Raw genomic sequence first — 21754 nt, 5'->3', positions numbered from 1 at the left:
TTGTCAGATGACATGTGGGTGTTGGGGGCAGAAAGCTGAAGTGTCACCAGTGTGCAGATACAAATTACCTGAAGGCCCACAATGAAATAGAGACGAGAGATCACCACTTTTGCTGATAGCAACACCATCACCAGTAGAAGCAAGTGACCACTACAGTTGCAAACACAACGGTAACAGCAGCAACAACAACAATTACAACAGCATCCAACAGTGGAAGCAACAGAAGCAAGCAGAACTGAAAATACACCCACATAAATAGCTTCCACATCCTAGACAGCAGCAAAAACAATCAGAATCTCCGCCAAAACGATAACTTTATCAACAGAACACAAAATGGTAAGCGGTATGTTCAAAAAGGGAGACGTCTTTCAGAAACATTTCACAATCTTCATCTGCAACAGCAACTGCACTAGCATTGCCAACAACATTGTCATCCTATCATTATCTTGACCACCATCACCACCACTCACACACACACACACACCACTGTTATATGTAGAATCCAATTCAAATACGTAACCCTTAGGTCAGACATCTCAACACCAGAAAAATTTCAACATCAATTACACAGCAATAATGACAAACACTCAAGTGTCTTCTACTTTAGCCTTGGATGGAAACTGAAAGAAGCCCGTCGTATATATGTATATATGTGTGTGTGTTATATGTTTGTGTGTCTATGCTTGTACCCCCAACATCGCTTGACAACCGATGCTGGTGTGTTTACATCCCCATAACTTAGCGGTTCAGCAAACGAGACCGATAGAATAAGTATTAGGCTTACAAAGAATAAGTCCTAGGATCAATTTGCGCTCGGCTAAAAAGGTGGTGCTCCAGCATGGCCACAGTCAAATGACTGAAACAAGTAAAAGAGTAAAGAGAGAGTAACTAATGGAACCAGAACCGCAAACTCTAAGACAAGGACATCGTCTGATGAAAGTTTTAGTTTAGATAAATTTATTCTCTCGTGTGATGGATTTTCTTGGGCAAGTGTTTTTCAGAGTCTCACTTCCATTAGATTCATGACTACTTTTTGGGTTTTGCTTGAATTCTTCACTTAAAATATGGAACCTGTCGGGTGATGAAAATGGTTTCGACTGTTCATGAGACATCTTTCTAGGAGTAAACCATTTCTGGGTGGATGATAGAAAGTGAGCGACTTCTGTGGTTTTTGTAGGCAATTGAAAAAAAACCTTTCCTTTCAGGAAAGGAACAAATTTATTAAGAATATAAGATAAATATTAACCACTAGCTCTAACTCCAAGAACTCTAACATTGGAATTTCTGAACATTGTGTCTTGAGAAACAGTCGCAAGAGAGGTAAGCCCTGTTCATTGTGCAACAACATGAGTCAAGTGAATTCCATCAGGAATCATAACAAAAATGTTATGATTTATACAAAAGGTGGGACATGTAGAGATTCCCATTTGGTGTATGTGGCAGAATGCACGAAACATGACCTGATTTATGTTGGTTGGACAACAGAACAATTAAACAAAAGATTTAATGGGCACAGATATGATGCCAGGCACAATAACAGTAGTTCAACAGAACTTTCCGCATAACAGCAATTTTATTAAAATTGACAATGTATTATAACCCCTAAATTTTATTTTTAAAGAGTTAGAGAGTCATTTCTACATTTCTGCACTCAATTTGTTCATTATCTTTCATTCTTTTTTTTTAATATTCTTCTGATTAAATAGAAAATCCTTTATCTGTGAATGCAAACTTTAAAGAAACTAATTCTTTTGTTTCTTAAAATATTTTTTACTATTTTTGACTCTTATTTTTGAATTACTTATATTCTACATGACTATAATTTTAACACAATTTCAGTGATTTAAAATTTTTGGTTAATGAGATTTGTGAAGAGAATAAAATAAAAATAAATAATATAAAACTAAAAATAAGAGAGAAATCATCATCATCGTCTAACGTCCGCTTTCCATGCTGGTTTTATGTGTGATATAACAGGTCGGGAAGTGAGAGATATACTATATCATTATTTACAATGTTTTCAATTGTAAGTTATAACAAATATTATTACTTCTTAATTCAAAGCCATACTGATAATCTCGTTACTTATAACTTAATTATAAGTATTTATCACTAAGAATAACTCTTAGTTTAGGCTGCGTAAATGTTATGATGTATACATACCAAGATGCTGAACGTGCATTCATACGTACATGTATGTTGAAGATATAGATTATATTGTTTTGACCGTTACACATAAAAAAATACAGTTTCATTAATATACAGAAATAAATTCAACAAGTTGAAAGAAACGAGAAGTAAAAGGAATTAAATTTCTACATTAATTTATTATATACATTTTTGGCATTTATAGAACATTTAGAAATAAAGTCATTTCATTGTAGAGAATTATGACTTAAATTTTATATTAACTAATCTTTCATTCTAGCTATAAGAGTTCACAACAATTCAATATTGTTGGATTTGAGTATTGAACATGGCATAAATATTAGCTGATACTCAAGAGGGTGAGTTATCATGGATTTTAGTATCAATCCAACGATCACTGGAGTGTTTGCCGAAAATCAGGGTTTTTATAACTACTTCCTAGAACCGTACCCCATGAAAAACTTTTTCAACGAAGTTCAGAATTCATATATGGGCAATAATTTTCAACCAATGAGAAATCAATAATTTCTCATGTTCGGGCAAACAAACTTACGTTCTCTCTTCGCCTCTTATGGGTTTGATACACTGGCATTGGTCAGATGGTTTGACTGAGGGCTGGCGAGCCAGATGGCTGCACCAGGCTCCAATCTGATCTGGCAGAGTTTCTACAGCCAACCACCCAACCTTATAAAATGCTACTTCAATGGATTCCATCTGATCTATGCAAGCAAAGGAAAAGGGGATGTGAAAATGATAATGATGATGATGAAGCTGATGATAACGATGATACTGATGATGATGATGGGTAAAGGTTTTATTGTTTTATTTCTGTAAATTTTCACAAGTCTTATTTTTGGAAATTTAAGTCTCAAAGAGAAAATTTTACAAAACTATGATTAAAGAATAAATAAATACCTTTCTCCGCCATGATTTCAACAGGTATTTTTGCTCTGCAAATGAAAAGAAAATAATTAGGAAAAAACATCGTTAAGGCATTGAATGCATCATTTGTACTCAAAATAGGTTTTCTTTCGCTCTTTCTCATATTCTTTCTCTTTCTCAAGCATAATTACAATTAAGGGAGAGACGAAAATCCTTCCCCTACTTATTTCAAACAACATTCTAACACCTCCAATATCCACCTGCATCCAATTCTTCAAGTGGTTCACTCACATCAGTGCAAGTGAAGAATACTGCTTACAACTTGTCTCCAACCATAATGTCTACAGAATCACTTGTGGATTCAGATTCCTCACTCAAATCCAATGCTTATCTATTCACCTTGCTTTGAATCGATGCCGTTATCTCATAGCTTAAACATTTTGATAATGGGATTATTTTGAGATGCTCTCTGTTTCTTTCAATTATTTCTGGATGTGTAATGTCAGTGTGCATACCCAACAGAGTGTAAGTATCTTGAGAGAAAAGCTGAACATAAGAAGCAACAGTTGTGATGTGCAAGAGAGGCGATTGCACTGGTATAGACATGTGGTGAGAATGGACAAGGATAACTGCGTGAAAAAGTGCCACACCCTAACAGTTGAGGAAACCTGTGGGAGAGGTAGGCCCAGGAAGACCTGGGCTGAGGTGGTTAAACATGACCTTCGAACATTGGGCCTCACCGAGGCGATGACTTCTGACCGAGACCTTTGGAAATGTGCTGTGCGTGAGAAGACCCGGCAAGCCAAGTGAGACCTAAATCCAAGGCCTCTGCCAGGGGTGTAGCCAGCCGACTCATGCGTACCTTTCCTACATTGGGCACGAAACTCCACTTGCGAAGACTTGTTGAGGCAAGTGAAATCGAACTAAATTCGACGACTGGCACCCGTGCCAACGTCGTCTCCTTCATTGGACACGAAACTCAGCTTGCGAAGACTTATTGGGGCAAGTGAAAGCGAAATCGGGATGGCACCTGTGCCCAGCGTCTCCTTTCTGGCACTTGTGCCCGTGACATGTGTAAGGATTTTTGACTGAGATCGTTGCCAGTGCCCCTGGACTGGCTCTTGTGCGGGTGGTACATAAAATACACCATTTTGAGTGTGGCCGTTGCCAGTACCGCCTGACTGGCCTTCGTGTGGGTGACACGTAAAAGCACTCACTACACTCTCGGAGTGGTTGGCGTTAGGAAGGGCATCCAGCTGTAGAAACTCTGCCAAATCAGATTGGAGGCTGGTGTTGCCATCCGGTTTCACCAGTCCTCAGTCAAATCGTCCAACCCATGCTAGCATGGAAAGCGGACGTTAAACGATGATGATGATGATGATCCTTAATTAGATATATTCTATGAGAATATGATATACTGAATTTAAAATGAGTACTCTTTGTATATAAGTGTCAAAGTATTAATATTATTGAAGTATTTAGACATTTAATATGAGCGATCATATATAATATATTGTGAAATAATAGCAGGAAAATCAATATAATAAAACTCTTCATGAAGATATACATATGTAAAATATCATTGTATTAAAAGTATATATATAGTATATGTAAATATATAAAGTATGACAGTTTAAAAGTTAATTATTTAACACATCTTTCGATTGTTTCACAAAAGTATTGTCTTTATAATGGAATCCAAGATTGATAAACACTGATAGGCAATACTTCCGCTCATCAGAGATGGAGAAGATGAAGTTTGTATAATCAATCGAATGCTATTTTTAAAATATGAAAGAATATACGAAAAGGGTGTCTTTTTTTTAAATATAAATTAAAAGTTACTGGCTTTGATTTGCATAGGCATACTTTTGTATAAAAATTTTTTGAAGTCTGTATATGCATCCTTGGTAAATCCTCCACGGTAATCCATAATAATTTTGTGTAGTATGCGTCTGGTATTTTATCTTGCATACAATATGTGATTCATAGATGTAGAAAAGTATAAAGTATACATAGATGTTGATTTTTTTTATTACCCACAAGGGGCTAAATATAGATGTTATACAATACAAAACATAAAATCGGGGAAATAAAAATAAAAAAAGAAGAAATTGAGTAAGGAGGTAAAAATAAAAAGAAACGAATGAAATTATGAAGATGATAGAATGAGGCGCAATGTCCACTCGACCCATGAAGTCGAGTGGTTACATTTGGACAGTTTTTATCTCTATTTTTTCTTTTTAACAATAAAGTTCACATTTCATCATCATTTTTTTATATATTGTTCATATCATATATCTCTTCATATTCCACTGCAGGTGGCAGAGCATCATGAAACCACACCCCGTCAATCATAATCATTGTTTCACTATACAAATCTATGATCATATCCCATTTTCCATCACTTATTAGAATACCTTTATCATTTTCATTGAATTTTTTTCAGGGTAGCTTTACCCTCACTAGACCCTTCCATGATATTCTTTTTTCTACTTCCACACTTTTTTTGTAGACTATCAAGAATTTCTTAATACAACTTTCTTTTCCTCTTTGTTCTGTCTCTACTGCATGCTTCTGCTTAAGTTTAGGCAGCTCCCTACATTTTTTCCTTTTTTTTTTTTTTTTGTTTTGGCACTCTCTCTGCTTCTGCTGCTGGTCTCTGTGAATACTCTCTTGGCTTCACCTGCTTTCTCCTTTTAGGGCTGACAAACCCATCACTCCCCTCCTTTGCCACTTCCGTTCTGTCTTCCTTCGTCTTTTCTTCCTTTTTATCTCTAACACACTTTGCATCGCTTTTGTCCTCTCTGTCTTTCTTTGTTTCAATTCTCTCTTCCATTTCCACTTCCTGGTTCTTCTCCACTGCCTTCTCACTCTGAGGATGTTCATACTTGGGGTACTGTGTCCTCATATGTCCCCTCACTCCACATTGGTTACAGTTGGGTCTATGACCCTCCACAATAACTTTAAGAAAACTTTCTCCCACAATCTCTATTTGGTAGGGAATGCTTTCTATGTCTTCAAACGTGGCAAAAAGCCACATCTCAACACCACATCCCCACCAGTTTAACATGTTCATTTTTGCTCCTGGTCCCAGTTCTAGATTGTCTTTGGTGGCAGCCAAAATAGCTGCCACCAACCACTCTGTCTTTATTTCCAGTGGCACTCTCCCTATCTAGATTCGAACACTGTACCTGCCCTTATATGTGAGCAGCAGCGCTACTTTGTCCGAATGCAGAATAATGGTGGAATGTGAGGCCACCTCTTCTTTGGTGGCAAACCTCACCTCCACCTCTGCTCACAAACGTTTCTCTCTTCATAATGGCTCCCAGACACTCTTCAGCATCGTCCTCCAATAATACTTCTAAATTGTTGGTGGCGACCGCTTGTGTGCGGTACACCACCATCCTATCACTCTTGTTGTTAGCCACTTCCCCCGGAGGGACCGGCTTAATTGTGTCTCACTCTCTCTGCACAAACTGCTCGCTTCTTATAATATCGTCCATGTCAACTTTCATCTGCTTTGCTTCTAATGGTATAGCTGCTCTCACTGCAACGGTCTTTGCATAACTTTCCATGATGAAAAGCTAATTTTTTCATTGCCACAACGGGGAGAAAAACAGCAAAAAACAACAACAGTAAAAATCAAATAGATGCAAGTCGCTTCAGCAACAAATTCCAACAGTAATAATAACAATGTATTCACCAGACAGTCTCAAAAAGACAACCTTCCACAATCAAACTGTGGTCAAAAATTACTAACTCAAGTAAAAAGTATACATTTATGTATAAAGTGGTCAAAGTGTTGCATTTATATTTGTATTTGTCTAACTGGAAGATGCTAATTTAAATTTAAAATTAAAAAAAAATTTAATGCAACTATAAAAGTCCATTTATTGTAGATTAGATGTGCATGGATTCAAATTCCAGGAAGACCTGTTTAACACGTCTATAATTTATGTTGTTTAAAAATGCATATACTCAAATAATTCTAATTGATTTATCTATCAACTTGCTTGTAAATATTTCCTTAATTTTATTTTAAAAAAAAATTTTTTTAATTGTATACGTTGTATACAATTTAAAGCATAGGAGTGACCGTATGGTAAGTAGCTTGCTTTCGAACCACATGGTTCCGGGTTCAGTCCCACTGCGTGGCACCTTGGGCAAGTGTCTTCTACTATAGCCTCAGGCCGACCAAAGCCTTGTGAGTGGAGTTGGTAGATGGAAACTGAAAGAAGCCCGAAGTATATATGTATATATATGTGTGTGTGTGTGTGTGTATGTTTGTGTGTCTGTGTTTGTCCCCCAACATCGCTTGACAACCGATGCTGGTGTGTTTATGTGCCCGTAACTTAGTGGTTCGCCAAAAGAGACTGATAGAATAAGTACTAGGCTTACAGAGAATAAGTCCTGGGGTCAATTTGCTCAACTGAAGGTGGTGCTCCAGCATGGCCACAGTTAAATGACTGAAACAAGTAAAAGAGAGTATCGTATATGCAGTGGGCAGGTCCTTCTGGTCCTGTACAGGTAGTGAGACGTCCCCACCCTCCCAGAGTCCCCTGCTGTCTTGTGGGTAGGTTTTTTTGGTTAATGAAAGGCTAGGGAGTAAACCGTATCCAAATCCGGAGTGGAGCCCTGAAGGCGGTTAGGTGATGAAGTCCATCATCTCTCTGGCAGTGCCTTCAGTCTAGTTGTGGCTAGGATGTATCGTCCTGCGTCCCTCCTGGCTAGATCGGATGGACTGAGAGGGGGGTCCTGGGTTTGGGCAACCCAAGGCTTCCACAGTTCTCTTGCCCAGGATTAAGTGACTCCACCCCCTCTACTTCTTCTTCCAAGTCCTGAAGCGATGGGAAAGTGGTGACGGCGGCAGGTGCAGGATGGTGCTGGGAGTTGCTAGCCAGGGACCTGCACTTGGGCAGTCAGGGCAGGATGGTCGTTCTGCAGCCTACCGGGGCATGGGCATAGTTCAGCAGCCACTCTGACGACAGAGCAGCCCTCTTCAGGGATAGCACTGCTCCCCCCTTACGGGGAAGGGTCTAGAAAAGGTGACCTAAAGAAAGCTTGCCTCATCTCATCCTGTCAGCATACGGCAGCTGACTGGTCATCTGCCATGCGGTCGAAACATGAAAGAAATACAAAAGAAGAACCCAAAATCCTCAAGCTGGAAAAGCACTTTATCTGTTGGAGCCTGGAACATCAAGACACTCATGAACAACCAAAACTGTGACAGACCAGAACATCGAACAGCACTTGTGGGTCGTGAACTGCAGAGATACAGCATTGATGTTGCTGCCCTCAGCGAGACATGCCTTGCCGACACGGGGGAGATCACCAAGGCTGGAGCTGGATACACTTTTTTGGGGTCAGGGAAGGCACCGGATGAATGCAGGGAAGCAGGAGTTGTCTTTGCCATCCGCACCACCCACATCAAGAACCTGGAGTCCCTCCCAAGGGGAATCAGCGACCGCCTGATGGTGATGAGAATTCCTCTCCAAGGCAAGATGCACCTGACACTCATCAGTGCTTACACCCCCACCGCGACCTACACTCTGGGGCAGAGAGAGCTGTTCTATCAGAACCTCACCAAAGTGCTACGGTCTGTTCCTAAAGACGACAAGCTGCTGATACTCGGGGACTTCAATGCCCGTGTAGGCAGAGGTGCCCAGTCTTGGCCAGATGTCATCGGGCCACATGGCATCAGATATGAGAATACCAACGGTCAACTGCTACTCACCTTCTGCGCTGAACAGAGACTCACCATCACCAATACCCTGTACCAAACTGCCTGACATCCACAAAGCTACCTGAATGCACTCTAGGTCCAAGCATTGGCACCTAATTGACCATGTGGTCACCAGACGCCATGACATCCAGGATGTTCGCATCACTAGGGAAATGAGGGGAGCTGACTGCTGGACAGATCACCTGCTGTTGAGGTGCAGGCTGTCCTTTTCCATCGTCAGCAGACACAGACGCCAGAAAGCTGATGTTAAAAACAAAACTGGACGTCCAGAAACTCAATGAACCAAAAACAAAAGAGACCCTCATTGCCAACCTTGCGAACCAGCTTGAACATCTGCCAGCAGAGCGAAACCTTGAGAAGGCCTGGGTGAACTTCCGGGATGTAGTGCATGACTCTGCCAGCCTTACCCTTGGCCACACAAAACGGAAACACCAAGACTGGTTTGACAACAACAAGGAGATCACCACCCTCCTCCAGGAGAAGAAAGATGCCTTCACAGCCTGGCTCAACGACAAAGACTTCCGAGCCAAGCACGACCGCCTCAAGAACATCAGAGGAAAGGTGCAGACTGAGCTGCGACAGATGAAAGACAAGTGGTGGGAAACAATCCTGCAGAACCACAGCAGTATGCAGACGAGCACAACTCCAAGAAGTTCTTTGCTGGCCTGTAAGACGTGTATGGCCCCACGCTAAATGCAATGGAACCTGTGCGCTCTGCCGATGGAACCCTGCTTACTGAGAAGAGCGGCATCATACAGCACTGGAGTGAACACTTCAGTTAGCTGCTAAGCAGACCTTCCCAGATTGACCGGCAGGCCATCCAAGACATGTCACAACGCCCAGTCCTGGTGTCGCTTGATGACACCCCACCCCACCAAACACTGGCAGAAATTCAGAAGGCCATCAAGCAACTACATGTGGGGAAAGCACCTGGTCCTGACGGAATACCCCCAGAGATCTTCAAAGAGGAAGGGGAAGCTGTTGCCATCAAGTTGACTGAGCTGATACAGCAGTTCTGGGACGAATGGTCAGTGCCGCAGGACTTCAAGGATACCAACATCGTGCATGTGTACAAGAACAAGGGGGACAGAGCTTCATGTGACAACCGCAGAGCCATCTCATTGCTGAACATCACAGGAAAGATCATGTCCCGTGTTTTTCTGAACCGCACCACACACCACCTGCTGGACGACGTGGTCTTGGAAAGCCAGTGTAGATTTAGGAACAACAGGGGACAATAGACATGGTCTTTGCAATGCGGCAGAAAAGTGCCGAGAGCAAAACCAGAACCTCTACATCCTCTTTGTGGACTTGACGAATTTTTTTGACACTGTCAGCCGAGAGGGCCTGTGGGATTTCTTGTCCAAGCTAGGCTGCCTACCAAAGAAGCTCGTCAGGATCATCCAGTCATTTCATGATGGCATGATGGCTCGCATCGTGGAAAACGGAGATGACTCTGAACCATTCCCGGTCTCCAAGGGCATGAAGCAAGGCTGCGTGATGGCTCCCACACTCTCCAGCCTCATTTTTGCCACCATGCACTTCCGCGCCCTGTCAGAGTCTGATGCTAGTGTCACTATTCGCTACAGATGTGACAGCCGATTCTTTGACCTTAGACATCTGACGGCAAAAACCAAAGTCCTGGACGCCCTAGTGAGATACTTCCTGTTTGCAGACGATTGAGCACTTGCAGCATTGAATGAACCAGACCTGCAAGAACTTGTCACTTGTCTCGCAGAAGTAACAAAAGTCTTCAGACTGACCATTAGCCTGCGAAAAACTCAAGTGATGCTTCAGCCTGCACCTGGCCTGACACCTCCTGAGCCTTAGATTGAGATTGAGGGCAGAACTCTGAACAATGTGGAGAGCTTTGCATACCTGGGAAGTTGCCTGTCCTCAAACTGCAACATGGACAAAGATGTCTCCATGAGGCTTGCAAAAGCAGGAGCTTTGTTTGGCAGATTTTGGACACATGTGTGGGCCAAACAAGACATCAGACTTTCCACCAAGCTGGCAGTCTGTAGGGCAGTTGTCATCACCTCTCTACTCTACGGCTGTGGGACATGAATGCTGTATTGGAGGCAAATGCGAGTACTTGACCAGTTCCACCTCTGCTGCTTGCAACTAATCATGGGAGTTTCCTGGGAGGACAGAGTCTCCAACACTGAGGTGCTTCACAGAGCTGAAATGCCCAGGATTGAAGCCTTCATCATCAAGGCCCAACTCCGGTGGGTCGGACATGTAGTCCGAATGGACGACACGCGTCTACCAAAGATGATCTTCTCTGAGCTGGCTTTTGGAGCAAGAAACCATGGAAGGCCGCTGAGGCGATACAAGGACAGCTTGAAAACTTCCTTTGAGGCCTGCGGCATTTCAGCCCATCGCTTGCCTCTGACCGCGGCGCCTGGCATCCAGCTGTCCAGAAGGGTGTCAGGCTGTTCGAGGAAAAGCGCCTCAAGAGCCTGGACCAGAAGCGACAAACCCGAAAAGAGAAGACCCCAAACTTACTTCTGCTGTAACGTGCCCAACATGTGGCCACGTCTGCACGTCCACCTTTGGGCTCCGCTCCTACCTCCGGCGTCACTGGCATCATTGTCGAAACCCAACAGACTTCCATTATTTTGATATCACTACTAGAAAAAATAAAGAATATTTACTAATGTAAAGCCATATTAGATTTTTAATGATATTTAAAAGTTCTATAGAACCTATGTCTACATGTTGATAGTGCTTCGATTACAGTTGCATTAAATTCTTTTAAATTTTAAGTTGGCATCTTCTAGTTATACAAATGCAAATATAAAACGCAATACTTTGACCACTTTATACATCTATGTATACTTTATACTTTTCTACATCTATGAATCACATATTGTGTGCAAGATAAAATACCAGACGCATACTACACAAAATTATTATGGATTACCGTGGAGGATTTACCAAGGATGCACATACAGACTTCAAAAAATTTTTATACAAAAGTATGCCTATGCAAATCAAAGCCAGTAACTTTTAATTTATATTTAAAAAAAAGACACCCTTTTCGTATATTCTTTCATATTTTAAAAATAGCATTCGATTGATTATACAAACTTCATCTTCTCCATCTCTGATGAGCGGAAGTATTGCCTATCAGTGTTTATCAATCTTGGATTCCATTATAAAGACAATACTGTGTGGTAAGTAGCTTGCTTACCAACCACATGGTTCCGGGTTCATTCCCACTGTGTGGCACCTTGGGCAAGTGTCTTCTACTATAGCCTTGGGCCGACCAAAGCCTTGTGAGTGGATTTGGTAGACGGAAACTGAAAGAAGCCCATCGTATATATGTGTGTGTGTGTGTGTGTGTGTGTGTGTGTGTGTGTGTGTGTGTGTGTGTATATGTTTGTGTGTCTGTCCGCCCAACATTGCTTGACAACCTGTGGTGGTGTGTTTACGTCCCCATAACCTAGCAGTTCGGCAATAGAGACCAATAGAATAAGTACTAGGCATCCAAAGAATAAGTCCTGGGGTCGATTTGCTCGAGTAAAGGTGGTGCTCCAGCATGGCCACAGTCAAATGACTGAAACAAGTAAAAGAGTAAAGAGTAAAGATGTGTTAAATACTTAACTTTTAAACTGTTTATTGCTTGTTTTCACCTTTTCAATATTAGTGACTTTTTGTCACTGAAAAAAGTATATATATATTTGCATTGGGACCCATTTCACATCGCCACCCTCCTTTTTTTGAGTTGTCTTTCGAATTTTTGTTACCTTGTTATGTGAGTTTGCTTTTGGCTTGTTACCTGTTTATATATTTTGTTGATTTGTTATCTATGTGAATTTGAACTGTTGTCCATTGTAGGACATTATTTTTTGCCCTTCGGGGCAGAAAATTATTGTGGAACATTGTTTGAAAAATATAATTTGCGAAAAATTATTTTTTTACCCACTTGACGGGTTGTGTATTGTTTAAATTTTGTCATTTTTGGCAAAATTGAAAAAAAAAAAGTTATAATGGAATTCAATATAAATTCCAAAAAAGACTTTCCTGAGAAGGGGAAAAGGAAAAGCAAATACAAGTGAAAAGGAATCTCAAAAGGAAAAGGATAAACCAAGTTTTTTGGATGCAGTGGGTGGCAACGTCACTGAACTAGAAATCAAAATGGACCAGTTGTTCAAGTTTCGAAATATAGTCAAGAAACGTGACGGCAATACAAGACTGTTGCCGCCCACTGAAACACTGCAGGTGATATATGCTCCCACTGTAATGTATAAAATATAAAATATAAAGGGAAAAAAATAAAAGATGCAAAAAACGAGATAATTGAGAAGTGCTTGGCACCCATATGGAATTGAATATGCTACAATAGCCGTGGAACAAGAAGTGCTACTGTTGAAGCACAGTTCGAAACGGTTAACGTAGCCAAGCAAGTCTCGACCAAGACCCTCAAGAATGACGAGATAATTCTTTTGCCCACATACTTGGGCTGCAGAACAGCAAAGGTCATAATAGACGAAATTCCGGTTGGCTATGATGTAATTTAGGTGGTGGCAGCCATTATCTATGACGTCGAGGAAGCAGTAACTATTCTACACATGAAGAAGGAGGAAGTCAATTGGAAAGGCCAAACGTTAGAGATGGTCCTACAGGCCTCAACTGAAACCTTAGAGAATTTGCCAGATAGGTTGTTTGTAGGGGAGGGGCTAACGATGAGAGTAGCCATGGAGGGACGTAGGCCCCAATGCTTCAAGTGTGGAGAGAAGGGCCACATCCTCTCCAACTGCACAAAAAAGAAGAAATACATCGCCAGCCAGTGGTTGTCACACACTGATGATGGGTCAATAGCCAGAAACTCAGGTCCATGTGTATCACGTCAGGCTGGAGATGGGAAGGATGACTTCCCTTTGCAAATACTGATAGGGCACAGAAAGTGTGTCAATAGCCAGCTGGAGGAGGTGTCTTCCTGGGGCTACAAGCTACAGTAGCATCAACCCTTAAGGGTTAGCTACATTTAAGTGGAAAATATACTTCACGATGTCATGCAGCTACTGTTTATACCTCACTTAGAGATTTATTATTGATTAATACAGTATTATTTTACATATATATCGTTGTGAAAAGTTTTTGATATTGATTTTCCTGCTATTATTTCACAATATATAATAGATAATTATTTTAAATATAACAAATACTTTAGTAAAATAACTTCATTATCATTAAGCAAGTGTTAGGAACATAAATTGTGACTAAGGTTTGGTGGAAGATTTTCATTCAAAACTTATGAAAACAAGACATTTGTACAACAGAGCCAGAACCGGTTTCAGCCAGGTTGGTATTGTAAGGGTTTTAAACATTTTGATAATGGGATTATTTTTTAGCATGACATTGTAGGGGAGGTGTTACAAAAACTGGATCTTGCCAGTTCAACTATAAAACAAGTTACATGTTTGGGCCATATTAGGCCAGTCTAAACGCTAAAGGGTTAATTGACAATATCATTCAAGGTAATAAGGTTTACATGTGTTTGTGAGAATGTACAAAAGATATTTTCATTTTTAACAAAGTCAGCTGAATAACGTGTTATAGAAAATGAATGCACAAATGCCGGTGTTTATAAAATGAAAATGTTCACCAGTAGATAATGGTTGACAGCAGGTAAAAAACAGTACATTTTTTAAGCTGGCAGAAGTTATTGTCATGGAAGGTGCAAACAAGGGGCTCTGCATAAAATGCAAGTGAGTCTGGCCTTCCTAGTGTGAGCCATCTGTATAAGTGTACAGTAAGTTGGGAGAAAGATGTGCAAAAGTTCAATAGCTTTTTCCCAGGGTCTGTTTCCTGCAAACAACACATTGGTCTTTAACCACATAATACAGAGATTGTGATTGGTCAATTGCTTCGTTGGGGTTGTTGTACTCCTTCCACAATGCCAGGCACCATGACTCCTGCTCAAATGTGGAAAGCAAGAAAACAAAATCTGCTGCTTTTTTCGTTTTGTGTTTTAACAGACCAATGAGCAACTTTTGGATTACAACTGACCAATCAACAAGGCTCAGCAAATTCCTAACAAGCCATTCTTTGGTGCCTTACCAATGCTTCACATAAAGAATCTTGAAGAGTAAGTTGACTTTACTTGAGGTTGTTTTACCAATCTTTGTTCATCTAACATGAACAGACATTCTCTCTTACTGCTTTGATCAACCAACTTAGAACACACACACACACACTCCCCCCTCTCTCTTTTAATGAATCTCTGAAAGAGATTATTAAAGAACTTATTGTTTTCCTGTGCATACACTCGATAAACCTCATTCAGATGTTTTACATATTTTGTAGCACAACCATCTTACAACTTACAGGAAAATAGATGTTCTTTCTGTTGTACAAAGCAAAAAGTTCTGGTTTCAATTTCACCAATTGTATTTCATTTGGAAGATGAAGGAAAATACTTTGCTGAACTCCTAAATCCAGTTACAATAAAATCTTCCGGTGGACAGGAGGTGCATCTGGGGATGAAGACTAAAGTAACAGAGGCTAAAGACAGAGATGTGACTAAATTGCTAAAATGTGGACAAGCGGCTGGGGAGGGTGAAACTGAACCTGAGATGTTAAAGGACTTAAATAGAGAAGGGGTTCTCTAGCTGTTTCATGAAATCCAAATGGCTTGGAACCCTGGAAAGACACCAAAGCAATGGCAGTTCAAGGTGGTAATCATAATTTTCAAAAAGGGAGAAGAAAGAAAGAAAGAAAGGGAGAGAGAGAGAGAGAGGTGGGGGAGCCCTGATTGTCGAGGAAACTCTTTATTGAGCCTCCTTGATAAAATCTATGATGTCTGGAAAAGAGATGTAAGGAAACCATGTTTGAAGAACACCAGTGTGGTTTCCGTCCCAGCTGCAGCACAACCAACCAGATATTCTCTCCACAGCAGGTCTTTGAGAAATTGTGGGAATTTGCCAAAAAGTATAATACACTTGCTTTGTAGACTTGGAAAAGACATATGTCCATGTGAAGCATTATAGAAGTGACAGTGAGGAGGGCTTTGTAGGAATTTGAGATTAAAGGGCAACTTTTGCCTACCGTGACACCCTTTCTACAGCAGGTTTTTTTGTTTTAAGGTTTCTGTTGAGGCTAGTCTTATTAAAACAGGTGGACCACATACATAGATTCACAAAATGAAACTTGAAATTTTGAAAAACATTGTGACATGCCACAAGGGCGCTGAAGCAAAACGAGGTGTTTTTAGTGCATTTTTTAGTTTGAGATAAAAGATATTTTTGTTACAAATGCTTACTACCCTACCAAAAACTACATCAGCTAGACAAATGGCCTTCCATAAATGCATTAAAAACATTATAACGTAATCTGACTGCTATTTCAGAAAATTATTGTTGTTGTCTCTGAACATGTAAAAGACAAATTTGACTGGGGCAGAATGAGTAAGACAAGATAATATAGATGTGTTGCCCCAGTTCTTTGGAAAACAGACTCCTACACATCAATATGCATCCAATAACATCAGAAACATTCAGACATGCCAAAAGAATAAAATTTAAATATCTAAATAAAAACGAAAGAGGATCAGGGAGAAAATGGCACATGATATGAAATTAATGAAATTCGACTAATTATAAGAAAACTCAACACAAAATATTCTTCTTCTTCACGATCTGCTGGAATGTCCTCTTCGTGATACATTTACACACCATGGAGTTAAAGAGAAGAAATTACTAAAAGTAGTCATTACTCATTTTAACTTTTGGGAAACTTGAAGATTATCAAATTAGACATTAGTGTGGGAACAAATTGACTTGGAATCCAACAGAGAAAACAATATTGATTGTTTAACATGAAAACTTATCCAGATATTTTATTAGCAACCTCAATTACAATCGGGTCAAAAGTTGAAGAATTTCTTGGCAAAAAAAGGGGACTTGCCATTTGACTATGCTTTGTACTTCAACAACAACAACAACTATGCTGACCAATTTTTTACTTCTAAGTATACTGTAGCAATACAAAACGGTGAAGCAATACTTGTATTGTAAGGATTCCAAACAAGGAGGGAGAAAATAACAAGAAATCAGAAGTTACTCATTTTGCCCCGTTTACTAACTTTCCAACCTCCCCCCCCCCCCATTTATATGTGTGTGCACCCACCGTGTATTTTTTCAAATTCTGATATAGTTGTAATCTACACATTCTGAAGAAAATTTGTAGAAAATGTCATTAAAAAATACACATTTCTCAGAAAGTTACTAGGAAATAAAGCTTGGAGAAGGAGCACACTTAGGCAAACAAGAAGGACGAGGGAGAGAAAGAAAGAAAGCAGGAAAGAAAGGAAGAAAGAAATAGAGCAAAAAAAAAAGAGAGAAAGAAAGAAAAAAAAACATGCGTCGTGTTACGGCCCCACCCAAAAAAGACAAAGTAAAAGCAAGAAAATTGAGAAAATGAATGGCTGTCAAAAGAAGGTGACGTAACGTAGAAATGTATTGACCAGCAAACATCATAGAGTAACCTTTAACTAAAGCGGCCTCAATTAATAGACAACTAATTTGAAAATTATGAATATATATCTCCCACCTTTTCGATTACATAAATTATACCCGATTTCACTATAAAAGAAAAAAAAAAGGAGAAAATGTCAAACATTCTCATTTCTTTACTTTGTTTCTCAATTTACACATAGACCCCTATGTGCAAACCCACCAACCTAACAAAAATGCGCGCTGATGACCCTTTGGGGGAGGGAACTTTCAGAAAATTCACAAGATTTTTTCCGTTATAACTTTCGGTAAAATGGATATATTGATTTAAAAAATTTTTTTTTTTTTTTTACGGAATGGTTATGGAAGATCCGATTCTGAAAAAAGTCTTTTCAAAAAATCGCATTTTTAAAATTTAAATTGCCCCTCCTCCTCCTTATCTTTCACTTTTTCCGGACATTTTAAAATACAATTTGAAATTAAAATTTGAAAAAAAGTTTTTAACAAAAGTTTGAAAAAAAAAACACTTTAATTTTACATTTCATATTACTGCGGGAAATTACTCTGAAAGACATCTTTGCAGAAAGGTAAGTCGATTGATTACATTATGTAATCGCAGTTTTGTGAGATTTGGCTGTTATTTCTAGCATGTGGATAGCCTGCCTGAAGGCGAAAAACCTACACGACTAGGTGAAAAGCGCTTAATTTAATATGACATTAATAAAAATCTGTAAATGTACAAACATCCAGATTTCTGAGTACCTTAATTTTTTTATATATATATATATATAAATGTAAATGTTATTCCCAATAATATGGTTGAGTGCCCCTCTTTCATTTCTGTACTCAATCGTGTGTGTGTGTGTGTGTGTGTATATATATAGTGAGAGTTACGAGAAGACAACAAATTTCTACAATTTATAAGATAGTGAAAAGTATTGAAAGCGACTTTGTAAAGTATTTGTAAATCAATGGCGAAACAGGATTAGGAAGATGTAAAACGAAAACTTACCTCGTAACAACCCTGAACAAAACTGAAACTTCGATATTCATTTGACGGTGTTTGTAAACTGTTGATTGGTTTAACAACAACTTTGTATGTCGTCAGTTTTTCTGAGAAAAACACTTCCCACCGCCACAACTTCACCCTCCTTTATACAATTTACTTTTATAAGAAATTTGCGATAAAAGCTTATTATTATTTACAATGGATGACACGAAAAAAAAAAAAGAGAAAGTTTTTTTAAAAGCAGAAAAACCAGAAATAGTTTAATTAGGAAATACAGGTGAATGTAGAAAGCTAGAGAAGATTACACTATAGGAAAGTTGGTTATACATCATTAGATGTATACCTGACCTTCCTATATAAATTTAAAGAATATAAACGGAACGCTGAACTCCAGACTATCAACTTAAACAACAGTTATTCAGGTGGTAAATATATACATCTTTAGTTCTTGTTGTTACAGCTTCTGTTGTTGGGACGTTGTTATGTAGGTGTGAGCGAGCTGTCGAGTGTAAGTCCGAAAGATGTAGAGAGACAGCTTAACACGTAAAGAGACTGTCTCCAGAGTTCGAATGTTAGAGACACTTCTTGACACGTCCATGCTCTATTGCTGGCCAGCAAGAAAGAAAATGAATTGAGCGGGAACGCTTGCTTGTTTAATTCCACGCATGCGAGAGACTACGCATGCGCACTGCGTTACTACAACACTTTCATTTTTGTCAGTCACCTTGGTAGAATTTGTCAGTTTTTTTTCTATTGGCAGCCCTGTTCAGCATGGTTTTCGGAAAACCTTTAGTTTGTGGGACACACACACACACACACACGCACATATATATACACACATACATATACATACGTAGTAGATACCTACCAACTTTCTAAGCTAGGATTCTAAGCTAGGGGTTGTGTTGGAGATCGAAGGTGCTGAGGTGGAGGATGCGGCCTGGCTACGGAAAGCGGACGACTTCAACCACATCAATGTCGCCGAACTAGACGCGGTGCTGAAAGGGGTGAACTTGGCCCTGAGATGGGGACTGCGCTCGATCGAGATCCGGACGGATTCGGCCACCGTGGTCGGCTGGGTAGGAACAGTGATTACCAGCGAGAAGAGAGTCCGGACGAAAGGTGCCGCGGAGATGTTGGTGAAACGCCGGCTAGGGGTTCTAGGAGAGCTGATCGCCGAGTTCGGACTGAAGCTGAACGTGGTTTTCGTGCCTTCGGAGAGAAACAGGGCGGACGCACTGACCAGGGTGAAAAGGGCGTGGCTGGAGGAACCGGAGGAAGCAAGGAAAGGGATAGCGGCAGCGTGTCGGCTGGGTGGCTCCAAACTGAAGGAGCTACATGCTATGCACCGCTTGGGGTGGATAGGACCCTGTATCTAGCGAAGATGATTGATGCTGACGTCACTAGGAGAAACGTCAAGAAAGTGGTCGCGAAATGTGACAGATGCCAGTCCATTGACCCCGCCCCGGGTAGGCATGAGCAATTTCTTATACTAAGATATCTATCTATATATATAAAAATGAGAATGTGTGTCTGTCTGTCTGTCTGTGTGAATCCCTAAAACTCGAGAACTACGCAACCAATTTCATTCAAATTTTACAGATGCCTTACTTAGTGTTCCAGTTGTGTTTTAGTCAAAAAAAATTTTAACTTCTTGCAGAGTTCGAGCCCACAGCAACATAATATCTCCTCCACTATTTAAGTATTACGTGTCAAAAGTGAAAGAAAAACACTCATGTCAAATACTTTCACTTTAAAAATGAAACTATTCTACTAACTGAAACAATCACATTTTGATACTGTAATGACAGATACTTTCAGAGAGAGAGAGAAAGAGAGAGAGAGAGAGAGAGAGAGATGTATATGTATACATATAGATGTATATGTACACGTTATTCCACTAACTGAAACAATCACATTTCGATACTGTAATTACAGATACTTTCAGAGAGAGAGAAAGAGAGAAAGAGATGTATATGTATACATATACATGTATATGTACACGTATATGCATAGATATATATAGATATAGATCTATATGCATACATGTATATGTATACATATGTGTAGATGTATATATATATAGATGTACATGTAATATGTACACATATATACATATATATACATGTATACAGATATCTATACATATATACACCCATCACACACAAACACACACATTAGTCATTTGTTTTCTTATCCAAAACTACGTCAAAAGTACTGAACGGATCTTTATGAAATTTGGAAATTATATTCTATGTATAACGGCCATAACTCCCATGAAAATTCATATATTTTTGATGTTGATGAAATTTTAACCCTAACATAACAGATGAGCATTATTTGTAATTCAACGGTACAACAGTGTAAGACTACCCTTTCAGATATACTTTCATTGTGATTTCTGCAATGTGGTGCATAAATTGTCAAGTAAATGAGACGCATCTTTGCCTCCACTGATTCACTTGCAAAGTGTTGAGTAAAATTATTTCGTTGCAGACCTCATTTGGGTCTTTTTATTATCACTGCGACACACATAGTCCCCAGTTGGTAACATTGATTTCAAGGCCCTCCTGGATGAGAGACTGGCATTCCACTTAATTTCTATGTTCCATGCTGGCATGGATTGGAAAGTTATTAATGTAGAAATATGGTATCGTAGCTACTAACAGTTGAGGGTTGCGTAGTCTAGACGGCGTTTTTAGATTTCATTATTCTCTTTAACCCGGGCAAAGCCGGGTATTTCTGCTAGTAGTCTATAAATTTAGGATGTTTTTGAAAGATAATATATTTTATCATCAAAATATATATACTTTCTCACACAACAATTAAGATATATTTATTTTAAATCGTTCATCTTTCTTCCTCCACCCCCACACGGAAAAATTAGTTTGGGCGCGAAAGATTTTTGTTTTTGTTCTTTCTTAAAACGCTGGTATGAAGCTGTAAAACTGAGAGAGAGAGGACTGGGAGAGAGGTGAGAGAGATAAGAAATGGTTCATTATTAAATACATATATATATACGTATGTAATACAATTTTTTTGAATTTTCAGATTTTTCTTTATGCTAGGCCACTGGTTTTAAATTAGTGTTAAATTAATATCCAATTTATCACCCTTATTATCTAAATTTTATAGATATACGAGAGGTGTCTGAAAAGTCTTGAACCTCAAAAAAAAGCAAAAACAAAACAAAACATAGTACAAGACTTCTGATGATTTATTTTTCAACATAGTCCCCCTCGATGACTGAACACTTTCTCCAGCAGTGCTGAAGCGCCATTATCCCGGCATAGAAGAACTCTTTTGTTTGGAAACTCCAAGAAACTTCCTACAGCGTCTATGACGTCATTGTCACTGGCAAAATGGCGACCAGCCAGGGCTTTTTTCCATTTTTGGAAATAGATGAAAGTCAGAGGGGGCTAAGTCTGGCGAATAAGGCGGATGGGGAACAAGTTCGTATCCACAATCACGAATTGTTGCTATGGCAATCACTGAGGTGACGAAAAA

The 21754-nt window shown here is 39.5% G+C and overlaps 2 protein-coding genes across 7 annotated transcripts in view; one reads left to right on the top strand and one right to left on the bottom strand.

Annotated features, from left to right (window-relative positions):
- LOC149137950 (uncharacterized) overlaps positions 1-18866 on the bottom strand; it is a 72335-nt gene extending 53469 nt beyond the window's left edge. The window contains exons 1-3 of one of the 4 annotated variants that reach the window (XM_089340380.1): positions 18251-18305; positions 11285-11409; positions 3064-3098 (exon numbers count right to left, since the gene is read on the bottom strand). In XM_089340380.1, the coding sequence (XP_089196506.1) occupies positions 3064-3098; positions 11285-11307 (58 nt within the window). In that variant the 5' untranslated portion in view covers positions 11308-11409; positions 18251-18305. Of the gene's footprint in view, positions 1-3063; positions 3099-11284; positions 11410-18250 lie in introns of those variants that run through there. The other 3 variants (XM_089340459.1, XM_089340308.1, XM_089340518.1) reach the window with 3 other exon arrangements.
- Positions 1-21754, top strand: part of LOC149137947 (protein mono-ADP-ribosyltransferase PARP14-like) — a 507224-nt gene that overhangs the window by 296766 nt on the left and 188704 nt on the right. The gene's annotated exons all lie outside the window — the stretch shown is intronic.

Source organism: Octopus bimaculoides, chromosome 1 (genome assembly GCF_046866305.1).
Source record: "Octopus bimaculoides isolate indiv1 chromosome 1, ASM4686630v1, whole genome shotgun sequence".
NCBI classification, from domain to species: Eukaryota; Metazoa; Mollusca; class Cephalopoda; order Octopoda; family Octopodidae; genus Octopus; species Octopus bimaculoides.
Note: the sequence above shows the minus strand (reverse complement) of the source record. Positions and strands in the feature narration are given on the sequence as shown.